This window comes from Anomaloglossus baeobatrachus, chromosome 8, assembly GCF_048569485.1.
Source record: "Anomaloglossus baeobatrachus isolate aAnoBae1 chromosome 8, aAnoBae1.hap1, whole genome shotgun sequence".
NCBI lineage: Eukaryota > Metazoa > Chordata > Amphibia > Anura > Aromobatidae > Anomaloglossus > Anomaloglossus baeobatrachus.
In genome coordinates, this window is record NC_134360.1 from 34,257,475 (window position 1) to 34,273,545 (window position 16,071).

General features: G+C 45.7%; 1 protein-coding gene across 1 annotated transcript in view; it reads left to right on the forward strand.

The window, feature by feature from the left end:
- The window catches only part of PLXNB1 (plexin B1), a 265,650-nt gene extending 251,387 nt beyond the window's left edge, over nt 1-14,263 (forward strand). The window contains exons 32-38 of the mRNA XM_075321426.1: nt 97-263; nt 885-1,045; nt 3,662-3,809; nt 3,946-4,010; nt 4,092-4,167; nt 6,447-6,521; nt 11,313-14,263. Coding sequence (XP_075177541.1) covers nt 97-263; nt 885-1,045; nt 3,662-3,809; nt 3,946-4,010; nt 4,092-4,167; nt 6,447-6,521; nt 11,313-11,417 — 797 coding nt within the window. The 3' untranslated portion in view covers nt 11,418-14,263. The remainder of the gene's footprint in view (nt 1-96; nt 264-884; nt 1,046-3,661; nt 3,810-3,945; nt 4,011-4,091; nt 4,168-6,446; nt 6,522-11,312) is intronic.
- Nucleotides 14,264-16,071: the final 1,808 nt, after the last annotated feature.

Consider the following 16,071-nt stretch of genomic DNA (forward strand, 5'->3'; position numbering starts at 1 on the left):
GGCCAACCCCCTTGGTACTTTGTACCGCCTAATATATTGATTATATGATGGGCATTTATCTGTATTAGACAAGAAATGTAGTATTTCCTTTTCCAGAGACCCCCATGTTGGAGGATGCTGATGAAGGGGGGATCAAACTGTGGCATCTTGTAAAACCCACAGAAGAGCCAGAGTTACCAAAGCACAGAAGAGGGAGTTTACGTGACCGGGAGCGGGCGAAAGCCATCCCCGAAATCTACCTGACGCGTCTACTATCTATGAAGGTAAAATAAGGGGGGGGTCTTATAGCGAAATAATGATCGGTACCAACAATTCTGGAGACCCAGAGTAAGAGTCCGCAACCTGCAGCTCTCAAACTGTTCCAAAGCTTGAATTGTCATTCAAAGCTCTCAGGGCATGCTGGGAGTTGTAGTTTATCAGCAGCATGAGTGCAGCAGGTTCTCCACCCTTGGGAACAATTTTTTTATTTTACGTGAATGTATTTTGGGCAAAAAAAAAATCACTTTTGCAATTGGGTTGCGTTAAAGATTTTGCACCGTTTGGCTTCTACAGGCTTTTTGCTTCCCTGGGGTTGCAGTAAAAACTTCAGACCATTTGCCTTCTAGAGGCTTGTTGTTTCCCTGCATATTTAACCAATATTTGGTCCGTGATCATAAATTTGCTCAGAAGAAAAGGCAAGAGTTAAAATTGTTGCCAGGAAAGCTCACTGACAGATTCTCAGTTAACTCCTTCCACAGCCAGCAGAACACAGAAGCTGTAGACAGCAAAAAAAAGTGCAACATTATTAATGAAACCCAATGGCAAAAAGGAAAATTGTCAGCAAAGGTGGCAGGATTTTGTGTTGTGCTCCCCCTATACTATACATTGGTTTTATCGCTTCGCAGGGCACACTCCAGAAGTTTGTGGATGACTTGTTCCAGGTTATACTCAGCACCAGCCGTCCGGTGCCGCTCGCCGTCAAGTATTTCTTTGATTTGCTAGATGACCAGGCGACACACTATGGAATCAATGACCCAGAGACCATTCACATCTGGAAAACCAATAGGTAAACAGATAATAAATCTTATATGGAATCTCACCCCTTTAACACAAACATTTTAACGTTCATCACTTTCTATTTAATGAAATTCTAAAGTATCTCTACATATCCCCTGCACAGATGTAGAAGTGTATACCTGCAGCCACCACTAGAGGGAGCTCCCTGCACAGACATAGAGAATGATACAACGGTGCCTACCTGCAGCCACCACTAGAGGGAGCTCCCTGCACAGACATAGAGAATGATACAACGGTGCCTACCTGCAGCCACCACTAGAGGGAGCTCCCTGCACAGACATAGAGAATGATACAACGGTGCCTACCTGCAGCCACCACTAAAGGGAGCTCCCTGCACAGACATAGAGAATGATACAACGGTGCCTACCTGCAGCCACCACTAGAGGGAGCTCCCTGCACAGACATAGAGAATGATACAACGGTGCCTACCTGCAGCCACCACTAGAGGGAGCTCCCTGCACAGACAGAGAATGATACAATGGTGTACAGTCATATGAAAAAGTTTGGGCACCCCTATTAATGTTAACCTTTTTTTCTTAATAACAATTTGGGTTTTTGCAGCAGCTATTTCAGTTTCATATATCTAATAACTGATGGACTGAGTAATATTTCTGGATTGAAATGAGGTTTATTGTACTAACAGAAAATGTGCAATCCACATTTAAACAAAATTTGACCGGTGTAAAAGTATGGGCACCTCAACATAAAAGTGACATTAATATTTTGTAGATCCTCCTTTTGCACAAATAACAGCCTCTAGTCGCTTCCTGTAGCTTTTAATGAGTTCCTGGATCCTGGATGAAGGTAGATTTGACCATTCCTGTTTACAAAACAATTCCAGTTCAGTTAAGTTTGATGGTCGCCGAGCATGGACAGCCGCTTCACATCATCCCACAGATGTTCAATGATATTCAGGTCTGGGGACTGGGATGGCCATTCCAGAACATTGTAATTGTTCCTCTACATGAATGCCTGAGTAGATTTGGAGCGGTGTTTTGGATCATTGTCTTGCTGAAATATCCATCCCCTGCGTAACTTCAACTTCGTCACTGATTCTTGCACATTATTGTCAAGAATCTGCTGATACTGAGTTGAATCCATGCGACCCTCAACCTTAACAAGATTCCCGGTGCCGGCATTGGCCTCACAGCCCCAAAGCATGATGGAACCTCCACCAAATTTTACTGTGGGTAGCAAGTGCTTTTCTTGGAATGCCGTGGTTTTTTGCCTCCATGCATAACGCCTTTTTGTATGACCAAACAACTCAATCTTTGTTTCATCAGTCCACAGGATCTTCTTCCAAAATGTAACTGGCTTGTCCAAATGTGCTTTTGCATACCTCAGGCGACTCTGTTTGTGGCGTGCTTGCCGAAACGGCTTCTTTCGCATCACTCTCCCATACAGCTTCTCCTTGTGCAACGTGCGCTGTATTGTTGACCGATGCACATTAACACCATCTGCAGCAAGATGATGCTGCAGGTCTTTGGAGGTGGTCTGTGGATTGTCCTTGACTGTTCTCACCATTCTTCTTCTCTGCCTTTCTGATATTTTTCTTGGCCTGCCACTTCTGGGCTTAACAAGAACTGTACCTGTGTTCTTCCATTTCCTTACTATGTTCCTCACAGTGGAAACTGACAGTTTAAATCTCTGAGACAACTTTTTGTACCTTCCCCTGAACAACTATGCTGATTAATCTTTGTTTTCAAATCATTTGAGAGTTGTTTTGAGGAGCCCATGATGCCACTCTTCATAGGAGATTCAAATAGGGGAACAACTTGCAAGTGGCCACCTTAGATACCTTTTCTCATGATTGGATACACCTGCCTATGAAGTTCAAAGCTCAATGAGGTTACAAAACCAATTTAGTGCTTTAGTAAGTCAGTAAAAAGTAGTTAGGAGGGTTCAAATCAAGAAATTGATAAGGGTGCCCATACTTTTGCACCGGTCAAATTTTGGTTAAATGCGGATTGCACATTTTCTGTTAGTACAATAAACCTCATTTCAATCCAGAAATATTACTCAGTCCATCAGTTATTAGATATATGAAACTGAAATAGCTGCTGCAAAAACCCAAATTGTTATAAAGAAAAAAGGTTAACATTAATAGGGGTGCCCAAACTTTTTCGTATGACTGCATACCTGCAGCCACCACTAGGGGGAGGTCCCTCCACAGACATAGAGAGTGATACAACGGTGTATTCCTGCAGCCACCACTAGAAGGAGCTCCCTGCACATACATAAGGAATGATACAATGGTGCATACATGCAGCCACCACTAGAGGGAGCTCCCTGCACAGGCATAAGGAATGATACAATGGTGTATACCTGCAGCCACCACTAGAGGGAGCTCCCTGCACAGACATAAGGAATGATACAATGGTGCATACCTGCAGCCACCACTAGAGGGAGCTCCCTGCAGACATTTTTACAGTGAACTCCATAATAAACCAATACAATTAGCTCCCTCTAGTGGTGACTAGTATCATTTCTTCTTTTTTTTTTTTTTTTTTTTTTTTTTTTACCATGGTGGCAAATAATTCTGTTTTATGCAAGTGTTAAAGGTTAAGAAACTGAAAACGTTTTCTTTTTTTTTTTCTTAAATCAGTTTGCCTTTAAGGTTCTGGATCAACATAATAAAAAATCCGCAGTTTGTGTTTGATGTGCAGACCTCGGATAACGTGGACGCCGTGTTGTCTGTGATTGCGCAGACCTTCATGGACTCTTGCACCCTTGCTGATCATAAGCTTGGCCGGGTAAGTGAAGAATGAACTCGGGGGTCCGTATCCAGCAGGGATCAGTCTGTATATCCTTGCGGTGGGTGCAGGCAGCGGTGCCCGTCCACCCTTGCCATTAAATCTGTGCTCTTAGTATCGTTCTATTTTCCTGCAGGATTCGCCCATAAACAAGTTGCTGTATGCCCGGGACATCCCGCGGTACAAGCAGATGGTGGAGAGGTGAGCCCGAGGATCATCACATCGCCCTGTCCTGTCCTTTCGTCATTTATCACTGAGCTTTAAAAATGTTTCCTATTCCAGATATTACGCTGATATCCGGCAGACCATCTCCGCCAGTGACCAGGAGATGAATTCCGCATTAGCAGAGCTGTCCAGGGTACGAGTCCATTTATCTCATGCACGTGACGTAGCTTGGATGATTTTCTGATTTTTTTTTTATTTATTTTTTTTATATTTAACTTTTTTCACCGTTCAGGTAGTTTAATTGGCCCAGTACTAACCTGCTTTAAGAAACGTCCAGTAACTGCCACTAGGGGGAGCTCACTGCATACACTGAGGCTTTCATGGCCATCTGTATTCATTTATATGCTATTAGCTCCCCCTAGTGGCCACCACTTGTAGGCAAAATATCATTAATTGAGTTTTAAATATAGACCATGATGAAATGGATGCACATTGCTGCCTGCATTAGGATTAGTAGGACATTGGTTGGCAATGTTTTCATGGATTCTAGTTATGCCCAGTATAGCTGCTGTCATTATAGACTATAAGCAAAATATGCTTCAATTCTGTACATAGTCTAATAAGAACATCTCGTCTCAATACAATAATTAGAACTTATTTTTAGTGATGAGCGGGCACTACCATGCTCAGGTGCTCAGTACTCGTAACTAGTGATGAGCGGGCACTACCATGCTCGGGTGCTCAGTACTTGTAACTAGTGATGAGCGGGCACTACCATGCTCGGGTGCTCAGTACTTGTAACTAGTGATGAGCGGGCACTACCATGCTTAGGTGCTCAGTACTTGTAACTAGTGATGAGCGGGCACTACCATGCTCGGGTGCTCGGTACTTGTAACTAGTGATGAGCGGGCACTACCATGCTCAGGTGCTCAGTACTCATAACTAGTGATGAGCGGGCACTACCATGCTCGGGTGCTCAGTACTCATAACTAGTGATGAGCGGGCACTACCATGCTCGGGTGCTCAGTACTCATAACTAGTGATGAGCGGGCACTACCATGCTCGGGTGCTCAGTACTGGTAACTAGTGATGAGCGGGCACTACCATGCTCGGGTGCTCAGTACTCATAACTAGTGATGAGCGGGCACTACCATGCTCGGGTGCTCAGTACTCGTAACTAGTGATGAGCGGGCACTACCATGCTCGGGTGCTCAGTACTCGTAACTAGTGATGAGTGGGCACTACCATGCTCGGGTGCTCAGTACTCGTAACTAGTGATGACCAGGCACTACCATGCTCGGGTGCTCAGTACTCGTAACTAGTGATGAGCGGGCACTACCATGATCAGGTGCTCAGTACTTGTAACTAGTGATGAGCGGCCACTACCATGCTCGGGTGCTCGGTACTTGTAACTAGTGATGAGAGAGCACTACCATGCTCGGGTGCTCGGTACTCCTAACTAGTGATGAGTGGGCACTACCATGCTCAGGTGCTCAGTACTCGTAACTAGTGATGAGTGGGCACTACCATGCTCGGGTGCTCTGTACTCGTAACTAGTGATGAGTGGGCACTACCATGCTCAGGTGCTCAGTACTCGTAACTAGTGATGAGTGGGCACTACCATGCTCAGGTGCTCGGTACTCGTAACTAGTGATGAGTGGGCACTACCATGCTCAGGTGCTCAGTACTCGTAACTAGTGATGAGCGGGCACTACCATGCTCAGGTGCTCTGTACTCGTACCTAGTAATGAGCGGGCACTACCATGCTCGGGTGCTCAGTACTGGTAACTAGGGATGAGCGGGCACTACCATGCTCAGGTGCTCATTACTCGTAACTAGTGATGAGCGGGCACTACCATGCTCGGGTGCTCGGTACTGGTAACTAGTGATGAGCGGGCACTACCATGCTCAGGTGCTCAGTACTCGTAACTAGTGATGAGCGGGCACTACCATGCTCAGGTGCTCAGTACTCGTAACTAGTGATGAGTGGGCACTACCATGCTCAGGTGCTCTGTACTCGTACCTAGTAATGAGCGGGCACTACCATGCTCGGGTGCTCAGTACTGGTAACTAGGGATGAGCGGGCACTACCATGCTCAGGTGCTCATTACTCGTAACTAGGGATGAGCGGGCACTACCATGCTCAGGTGCTCAGTACTGGTAACTAGTGATGAGCGGGCACTACCATGCTCGGGTGCTCGGTACACGTAACTAGTGATGAGCGGGCACTACCATGCTCGGTTGCTCAGTACTTGTAACAAGCAGTTGGATGCGCAGATGAGTGAAACTTAAATACTTGAGTATAATGGAAGTCAGTGGGAAATCTGGAAAAATGCTCTAATTTCCCGTTGACATCCATTATACTCCGATACTTAAGTCGCGCCCATCCGAGAAGTGCCGAGCGGCTGTGCATGGTAGTGCTCACTCATCAATACTTGTTTTCTAATCTTTTGTATTATTTTTCATTTTCAGAATTACTCAGGTGAACTTAATTCATTGGTGGCTCTTCATGAACTCTACAAGTATATTAATAAGTACTATGATCAGGTGAGTTGCCTTATACATTCTAGTGTATTGTGTTATTGGAGCCTTCCACCACTAGATGGCAGCAAAGAGTAATACATGTAATGTTTGTCAACAGCCTGTCCACCACTAGGTGGCAGCAAAGAGCTATAGATGTCATGTCAATCAATGGCCACGGACTACAAATGTGGCTGTTGAACTCTGGGTCCTACAAATCTTTTTGCTCACCTCTATCAGGCTTTTTCAGCAGAAGCATGGCTCACATAAGGGTTACACGCTGGTGTTAGGGGTCCAGATTCCAGGGAAATCTCAACCCCCCCTAGATAATCACATATCTCCAATTCTGAGAACCTCTATTCATATCTATATAAATGATATTGTCTTTTCTGGTATAAGCTTCACTTATATTAGATGATTGATTTATGTGTCCCAAAGTTAATTAAATTCTTCATTAATGTTCAAATATATTTAAAACCGCCCTGACACACAGAGCTCTAAACAGCCAGCAAAGAAAGAGTGCAATGATAGGATTGTGTATGCCTGCAGCCACCACTAGGGGGAGCTCAATGATTATAATAAACTTTATGCAATGAGCTCCCTCTAGTGGTGGCTGGAGGCAACACTAATTTTGTTTACTTAAAGGGAACTTGTCACCAGATTTGTCCCTATTAAATTAAAAGAATAACCTTCTGCAGCTCCTGGGCTGCATTCTATGAAGGTGCACCTTGGCCCTGACTCCCCTTCCAGACCCCAAAAAGAACTTTATAAAACTTGGTCCTTAGGTATGCCAATTACCTGTGTTGGCCAGATGGGCGGGCTCATTTTCTGCTCCTGTCCCCCCTCCTGCCGCTGATCGCCGTCCTCCTTTCTTGATTGACAGGATGACGCCTCCGTCATCCTCCTCGTCGCATTTTCAAATCTCGCGCCTGTGCAGTTAGGTCGGCTCGCGCAGGTACAGTTCACGCTGCCATATCGTGGGCAGAGCAGAAAACAGCTGCTTTCGCTCGCTCCAATGAGCTAAATGCGCAGGTGCGAGATTATGGGCGGGTGCGAGCATGGCGCTGGTGAGGTCATGCTCATACCCGCCCATAATCTCATTTAGCTCACCGGCGCGAGCGAGGGCAGCTGTTTTCTGCTCTGGCCACAATATGGCAGAGTGAACTGTACCTGCGCGAGCTGACGTAACTGCACAGGCGCGAGATTTGAAAATGCGACGAGGAGGATGACTGAGGTGTCATCCTGTCAAGACAGGAGGACGGCGATTAGCGGCAGGAGGGGGGATAAAGGAGCAGAAAATGAACCCGCCCATCTGGCCCACACAGGTAATTAGCATACCTAACGGCCAAGTTTTATAAAGTTATTTTTGGTGCCTGGAAGGAGAGTAAGGGCCAAGGTGCACCTTCATAGAATGCAGTCTACCAGCTGCAGAAGGTTATTCTTTTAGTTTAATAGTGAAAAAACTGGTGTCAGGTTCCCTATAAGTAAACAAAATTAGTGTTGCCTGCAGCCACCACTAGAGGGAGCTCATTGCATACAGTTTATTTATTATATTCAATGAGCTCCCCCTAGTGGTGGCTGCAGGCATACACAATCCTATCATTGCACTCTTTGTTTGCTGGCTGTTTAGAGCTCTGTGTGTCAGAGCGGTTTTAAATATATTAGAAAATTAATGAAGAATTTAAGTAACTTTAGGACACACAAATCAATCATCTAATATAAGTGAAGCTTAAGAAGATGATTCTTTTAATTTAATAGGTAAAAATCTGGTGACAGGTTCCCTTTAAAGTTCCCTTTAAGGGGAATCTGTCACCAGGTTTTTACCATCCCATCTGAGAGCAGCATAATGTAGAGACAGAGACCCTGATTCCAGTGATGTCACTTACTGAGCTTTTGATAAAATCAATGTTTTCTCTGCTGCAGATCTAGCCGTTATACAGAGCTCATGAATATGCTGGACTACCTGCAGCATGCCAAGTAGTCCAGTAATGATTATCTACTACTAATAAAACTACACTATTCAGCCCAGTAAGTGACACATCGCTGCAATCAGGGTCTCTTCCCCTACATTAAGCTTCTCTCAAATTAGGGAGCAAAAACCTGGTGACAGATTCCCTTTAAGTAAATAAAATTAGTGTTGCCTGCAGCCACCACTAGAGGGAGCTCATTGCATACAGTTAATTACAGATTCCCTATTAGAATAACCTGATCTGCTCCAGATAGTGTCATCTCTTCAGATTGGTGAGCACGCAGTTAATGCATTTCAAGGGGTTGTCCTCTTTCAGAAAATCTTTCGACATTGGCTGGAGTTTGTTAAAAAATAACAAACTGTGCTGTACTCCTCTTGACTGGGTCCGCCAGCGAGTCTCTCCCGCTGCTCCCATGTCCAGTGAGCTCACCAACATTGAAGGGGCGTTTCGCCTACATGGGGAAGGACGGTGAGCTTTACTGATTGACTGATGTGACAAGACGTCAGCACCGCAGACAATTCCAGATTCCTGATGCAACTGCAGAGACTCGCCGGTGGACCTGGGAAAGGTGAGTACAGCACAGTTTTTTTGCTTTCATAACAAACTACAGAATAACGGAAACAACCCCTTTTAAAAGGAATCTGTCACCAGTTTTTCGGCCTATAAGCTGCGGCCACCACCACCGGGCTCTTATATACAGCGTTCTAACATACTGTATATAACAGCCCAGGCCGCTGTGTAGAACATAAAAATCACTTTATAATACTCACCTAATGGTCGCTCTGGGGTGGATTTGGGTCAGATGGGCGTCTCCGCTGTCCAATGCCGGCGCCTCCTCTTTCGGCCATCTTTGTCGTCCTTCTGAAGCCTGGGTGCATGACGCGTCCTATGTCATCAACACTCGCCGGCATTAAGGTCCTGCGGAGGCGCACTTTGATCTGGGCATATCAAAGTATTGTAGTGCGCCTGCGCGGTACCGGTGAGTGTGTATGACGTAGGATGCATCATGCACCCAGGCTTCAGAAGGAGGACGAAGATGGCCAAAAGAGGAGGTGCCCGCACCGGACAACGGAGACGCCCATCTCACCCAAATCCACCGCAGAGCGACCATTAGGTGAGTATTATAAAGTGATTTTTATGTTCTACACAGCGGCCTGGGCTGTTATATACAGCATGTTAGAATACTGTATATAAGAGCCCACTGATGGTGGCCACAGCTTATACGCCAAAAAAGTGGTGACAGGTTCCCTTTAAATGTCAGGTCTCTATGGCTCTGAGGTTAATCCCAGATTCAGTGTTTATATAGCAAACAGTTAAAATCTTCACAATGTTGCAAAGTGATACATGTCCATTAGCCAAGGAATTAAGCAATTCTAGGAAATAAGCAAAAATGCTTTCACACTACGTTTTTTTAGCATGCGTCATGAACGTTTTTTTGCTGCAAAAGCGGATCCTGTTTTTGCAAAGAGAAACGCCTGTGTTATTTTACAGGATCCTGTCACTTGAGGTTAATGGGCGAGCATTGGAGTCATGTGATCAGGAGTGACGGGAACTGAACGTGACAGACTGGAAATTCAGACGCAGCTGGGACAAAACAGAGAGGAGAAGAGAGAGGGGAGAGAGGAGAAGAGAGAGAGAGGGGAGAAAGGAGAGAGGAAAAGAGAGAGGGGAGAGGGGAGAAGAGAGAGAGAGGGGAGAAAGGAGAGAGGAAAAGAGAGAGGGGAGAGAGGAGAAGAGAGAGGAGAGAGGAGAAGAGAGAGGGGAGAGGAGAGAGAGAGGGGAGAGAGGAGAAGAGAGAGGAGAGAGAGGAGAAGAGAGAGGGGAGAGAGGAGAGAGGAGAAGAGAGAGGGGAGAGAGGGGAGAGAGGAGAAGAGAGAGGGGAGAGAGGAGAAGAGAGAGGGGAGAGAGGAGAAGAGAGAGGGGAGAGAGGAGAAGAGAGAGGGGAGAGAGAGGAGAGAGAGAGAGGAGAGAGAGAGGAGAGAGAGGGGAGAGAGGAGAAGAGAGAGGGGAGAGAGGGGAGAGAGGAGAAGAGAGAGGGGAGAGAGGAGAAGAGAGAGGGGAGAGAGGAGAAGAGAGAGGGGAGAGAGGAGAGAGAGAGGGGAGAGAGGAGAAGAGAGAGGGGAGAGAGGAGAAGAGAGAGGGGAGAGAGGAAAAGAAGAGAGGAAAAGAGAAGAGCGGAAAAGAGGAGAGAGGAGAGAGAGAGGAAAAGAGGAGAGAAGAGAGAGGAGGAGAGAGGAGAGAGGGAAGAGGAAAAGAGAGGGGAGAGAAGAGGAGAGAGGATAGGAGAACAGAGAGGAGAGAAGAAGAGAGGAGAGAGGAGAAGAGAGAACAGAGGAGAGAGAAAAGAGAGAGGGAGAGAGAGAAAGAGAGAGGAGAGAGACTGTGATCACACCAGGCTGGTTTCTGGCCAAGCACGATCCTGTTTATCAGTATACCACCGTTCACATGCGTTTGCGTGCTGTTTATTCAGGGATCCAGCGACTTGCAATATTTGGACGCAGCTCAAAAACGCTACAAGTAGCATTTTTGAAAAAAGTAAAAAAACTGCAACTCGCTGGATCCTGACTAAACCGCACGCAAACGCAGGTGAACGATTATTGACGCAAGTCCATTGACATTGCATTGAAATGAAAACGTATTTGCACTGGATCCGTTTTTCCCCTAAAAAGGACGCATGTTAAAAAAACGTAGTGTGAAAGCAGCCTTAAGAAGATCAAAAACGTGGAGGATTGTCACATCAGTTGTGGAATCTCTTCAAGACATTTATCCCAACATTCTAGAACTTTTGCAGCTCATTCTTCTTATCACTCTTTACGATCCTTAATCTTCCCCCTTTTCTTCCTTGTAGATTATTACTGCACTGGAAGAAGACTCCACGGCCCAGAAGATGCAGCTCGGATACAGACTGCAGCAGATTGCAGCCGCCGTGGAGAATAAAGTCACCGACTTGTGACCGAGACACATGGACGGTCCTTCTTATGCCCGAGAAACACAGGTTCTTGCCAAGAACGGAAAGATTTTTTGTAATAAAGTGGCCGTGGCTGTAGTGAGACACCGGCAGCCTCGCGGCTCGTTGTCACATTCCCGACTGAGTAGCGGAAGGCGACTGAAGGTTAAAAATAAACAAAAGATTATTTTTTCTATGAAATTTTTTTACACTCTGAACTTTGATATAGATTTTGGGGTCGTCCCGACGTCCTGCATGCTTATAGGGGGCAGGAGGTTTTATCTTCACGTGTGCCAAGTCCATCCTCATCGGTGGAAGGAGACTCCGGATTTCTGGCTGGGACGCGTGTCTTCTTCACCAATTGGGATTTGCGCGGACGGTTCCGACTCGCGGTCCCACAGACTGTGTCCGCACTGATTGAACTCAATGGATACATTGTATCACGCGACCTCCTACAAGGACGAAACCGCAGAGGTCTCCACTTCACACTTCTCCTTCATTCCTGCCTTTTTTTTTATTTCCACCTAGAATATTATTATTTTATTTTTTAAACAAATTGTAAAGCTAATTCTATCAGAGAAGTATAATTTTATTACTTTGTAGTCGCCATATTTTTATTTGTTTATTCCTAACAAAAAAAAAAAGTCCTTTTGTTGAGTCCTAGCAGCCAACCTGCATTTCGTCTGGATCCCTCTGGAGTCGTTTGGATCAAATAATCATCAGAACTATCGAAAGGAGACACAAAGCCCCTATGACAACACTTCCTGTCCCATGCTCTGACACTTTAGTTGAGAGCCGTGCAGGACAGAAGGAGCTGCTGATTCCTTTTCTTCATGAACCTTGGGCCAATTTCCATCTAATTTCTTTGACTAATTTAATAATTTTTATTTTTATATAGCACCAACATATTCCATAGCGCTTTACATCCATCATCACTGTCCCCAATGGGGCTCACAATATAAGTTCCCTATGAGTATGGCTTTAGAGTGTGGGAAGAAACCGGAGAACCCAGAGGAAACCCATACAAACTCCTTGCAGATGTCCTTGGTGGGATTTCAACCCAGGACCCTAGTGTTGCAAGACTGCAGTGCTAACCACTGAGTCACCACAGGATTGCAATGCTAACCATTGAGCCACTGTGCCGTCCTGCTTATGTTCTCCTCCACCCAATAGCTAATTGGGCCCTTACAGCTTTGAAGGTGGCTTTTAGATACCTATGCCCTTGTCCAAGGCATGTGACAGGAAGTGTTGTCTTAGGGAGACTGTTAAAGAGGAGGTGTGACTATTGGCTTTGTAATCTTTTCAAAAGGATAAGTCTTTACTGCACCTAAAATAAAGCAACTTAGCTTAAAAATCTCCTACCGTTTTGTGTACACAGCTCCTATGCACCTCTATGGTTACAGTAAAGACCTTAACTTCACTCCCTTAGGAAAAGCAGGGGGCAGTGAAGGGATTTAACACAAGTTGCACGATTAGTCAATACCTGGTTAGTTTGTCGTCTGCACCATGGAAATCCAGTGTTGTGCAGAGAAGATGGCAACCATGGAATCCCAGTGTTGTGCAGAGGAGATGGCAACTATGGAAACCCAGTGTTGTGCAGAGGAGATGGCAACCATGGAATCCCAGTGTTGTGCAGAGGAGATGGCAACTATTGAAACCCAGTGTTGTGCAGAGGAGATGGCAACCATGGATACTCAGTGTTGTGCAGAGGAGATGGCAACTATGGATAATCAGTGTTGTGCAGAGCAGATGGCAACCATGGAAATCCAGTGTTGTGCAGAGAAGATGACAACCATGGAATTCCAGTGTTGTGCAGAGAAGATGACAACCATGGAATCCCAGTGTTGTGCAGAGAATATGGCAACCATGGAATCCCAGTGTTCTGCAGAGGAGATGGCAACAATGGAATCCCAGTGTTATGCAGAGAAGATGGCAACAATGGAATTCCAGTGTTGTGCAGAGAAGATGACAACCATGGAATCCCAGTGTTGTGCAGAGAATATGACAACCATGGAATCCCAGTGTTGTGCAGAGAAGATGGCAACCATGGAATTTCAGTGTTGTGCAGAGAAGATAGCAACCATGGAATTCCAGCGTTGTGCAGAGAAGATGGCAACCATGGAATCCCAGTGTTGTGCAGAGGAGATGGCAACCATGGAATCCCAGTGTTGTGCAGAGGAGATGGCAACCATGGATACCCAGGGTTATGCAGAGGAGCTGTGTATACAAAATGGTTACTTCGTTTTTGAAGCATTGGAGTAATAAAAATGAAGTTTAATGTGGACATTCCCTTTAAGTGAAATCTGGTTGGCTGGGCCTCAGCTGTAGACGGTACATTACTGCACTAAATCTCATGGTAGACGCTTATTTATTAGTTTTGGTGAGAGACACGGACGCGCTCTGTTAGATTCCACGTCTTTTGGCAATTTGCTGCTCTGAACTGGATGTGTAAATACCGTTAGTTATGAAAGAAGATATTTAAATACTAAAAGGAGGATTGTAATTTATTTTGGAGGCGGCACGTTGCCCGGGGATTCTCACATCTAGATTTTATGTTTCTTTTTGGATTGTTTTCGTACGATAGTTTTTACTATGATTCATTCCCGGCTCCCGGCTTTCACTTGTGCCACTTTTTTTTTTTTGTAAAATAATTAGAATTTGTGGTTAACATAATATAAAAGAAAATAAAACTTGAAAAGATCCGAATAATCCGTTTATTAGACGATGGTGGGAAATCCGCTATATCTGTGAAGTGATAAACTGTTTGTGAATGTAAAACACGACACAAAATAACAAGAAGCCAAGTAAGTAGTCCTTACACAAACTACTCAATAAAGGTCAATATGTTCTGAGCGCTGGTCCGAACTCTGATTATACTGTGTGCGGGTCGGGAACTCAGAGGTGTGAATACTTCTGCAAGAGGTAATTTTTTTTTTTTATTATTTATTTATTTATTTTTTAATTTATTGACGTAATGCTTAGATACAAAAAGAAGAAACTTTGGCAACATTAAAAGAATACGTTTTTGTTTTGTTTTTTTTGTATATAGCTTCTGCGCATTCCAACGGGTTGCTATGGTTACAGAATACAAAGTCAATTTTGAAAGTAGCAAAGAATTGTCCAATTCACACGGTGTGACTTAGATGTCATGCGAGGTACGAGAGGACTCCCAGCGAGCGGCGCAACACAGGGGGAACAACAAGGTAACAATACAATGTAAGGTCCTGGTGCTAAGAAGAGGGCAGAGGGGTCACCTCCTAACACCTGAGGATGACCCCTGCACTCCTTAGATGGGTCCTTCCCCCTTGCACGGTCACGTGCCTAGGTCCTTGCTGACCCTGAACTCGCCCTGTCTAGTGGATGCTGGCGAGACCACTCCAATAAGATAATACAAGGAAGGTAAGATAAATGTGTGGGGAAAGACACAACAAAAAGAACGCCTAGGTTTCTTCAGCAGGAAACTTCACAGCTGCAGCAGAAACGTCACCACTGCTATGCAGAGACAAGCTCCTTCCACATGGACATCTTAGGTATGAGCTATAGCCGGCTCCTTTCACATGGACAACACTGGTATGAGCTATAGCCAGTTCCTTCCACATGGACAATACTGGTATGAGCTATAGCCAGCTCTTTCCACATGGACAACACTGGTATGAACTATAGCCGGATCCTTCCACATGGATAGCACAGGTATGAGCTATAGCTGGCTCCTTCCACATGGATAGCACAGGTATGAGCTATAGCCGGCTCCTTCCACATGGACAACACTGGTATGAGCTATAGCCGGCTCCTTCCACGTGGATAGCACAGGTATGAGCTATAGCCGGCTCCTTCCACATGGACAGCACAGGTATGAGCTATAGCCGGCTCCTTCCACATGGACAGCACAGGTATGAGCTATAGCCGGCTCCTTCCACATGGACAGCACAGGTATGAGCTATAGCCGGCTCCTTCCACATGGACAGCACAGGTATGAGCTATAGCCGTCTCCTTCCACATGGACAGCACAGGTATGAGCTATAGCCGGCTCCTTCCACATGGATAGCACAGGTATGAGCTATAGCCGGCACCTTCCACATCGACAACACTGGTATGAGCTATAGCCGGCTCCTTCCACATGGACAACACTGGTATGAGCTATAGCCGGCTCTTTCCACATGGACAACACTGGTATGAGCTATAGCCGGCTCTTTCCACATGGACAACACTGGTATGAGCTATAGCCAGCTCCTTCCACATGGACAACACTGGTATGAGCTATAGCCGGCTCCTTCCACATGAATAGCACAGGTATGAGCTATAGCCGGCTCCTTCCACATGGACAACACTGGTATGAGCTATAGCCGGCTCCTTCCACATGGATAGCACAGGTATGAGCTATAGCCGGCTCCTTCCACATGGACAGCACAGGTATGAGCTATAGCCGTCTCCTTCCACATGGACAGCACAGGTATGAGCTATAGCCGGCTCCTTCCACATGGATAGCACAGGTATGAGCTATAGCCGGCACCTTCCACATGGACAGCACAGGTATGAGCTATAGCCGGCTCCTTCCACATGGACATCACAGGTATGAGCTATAGCTGGCTTTTTCCACATGGACAGCACAGGTATGAGCTATAGCCGGCTCCTTCCACATGGACAGCACAGGTATGTGCTA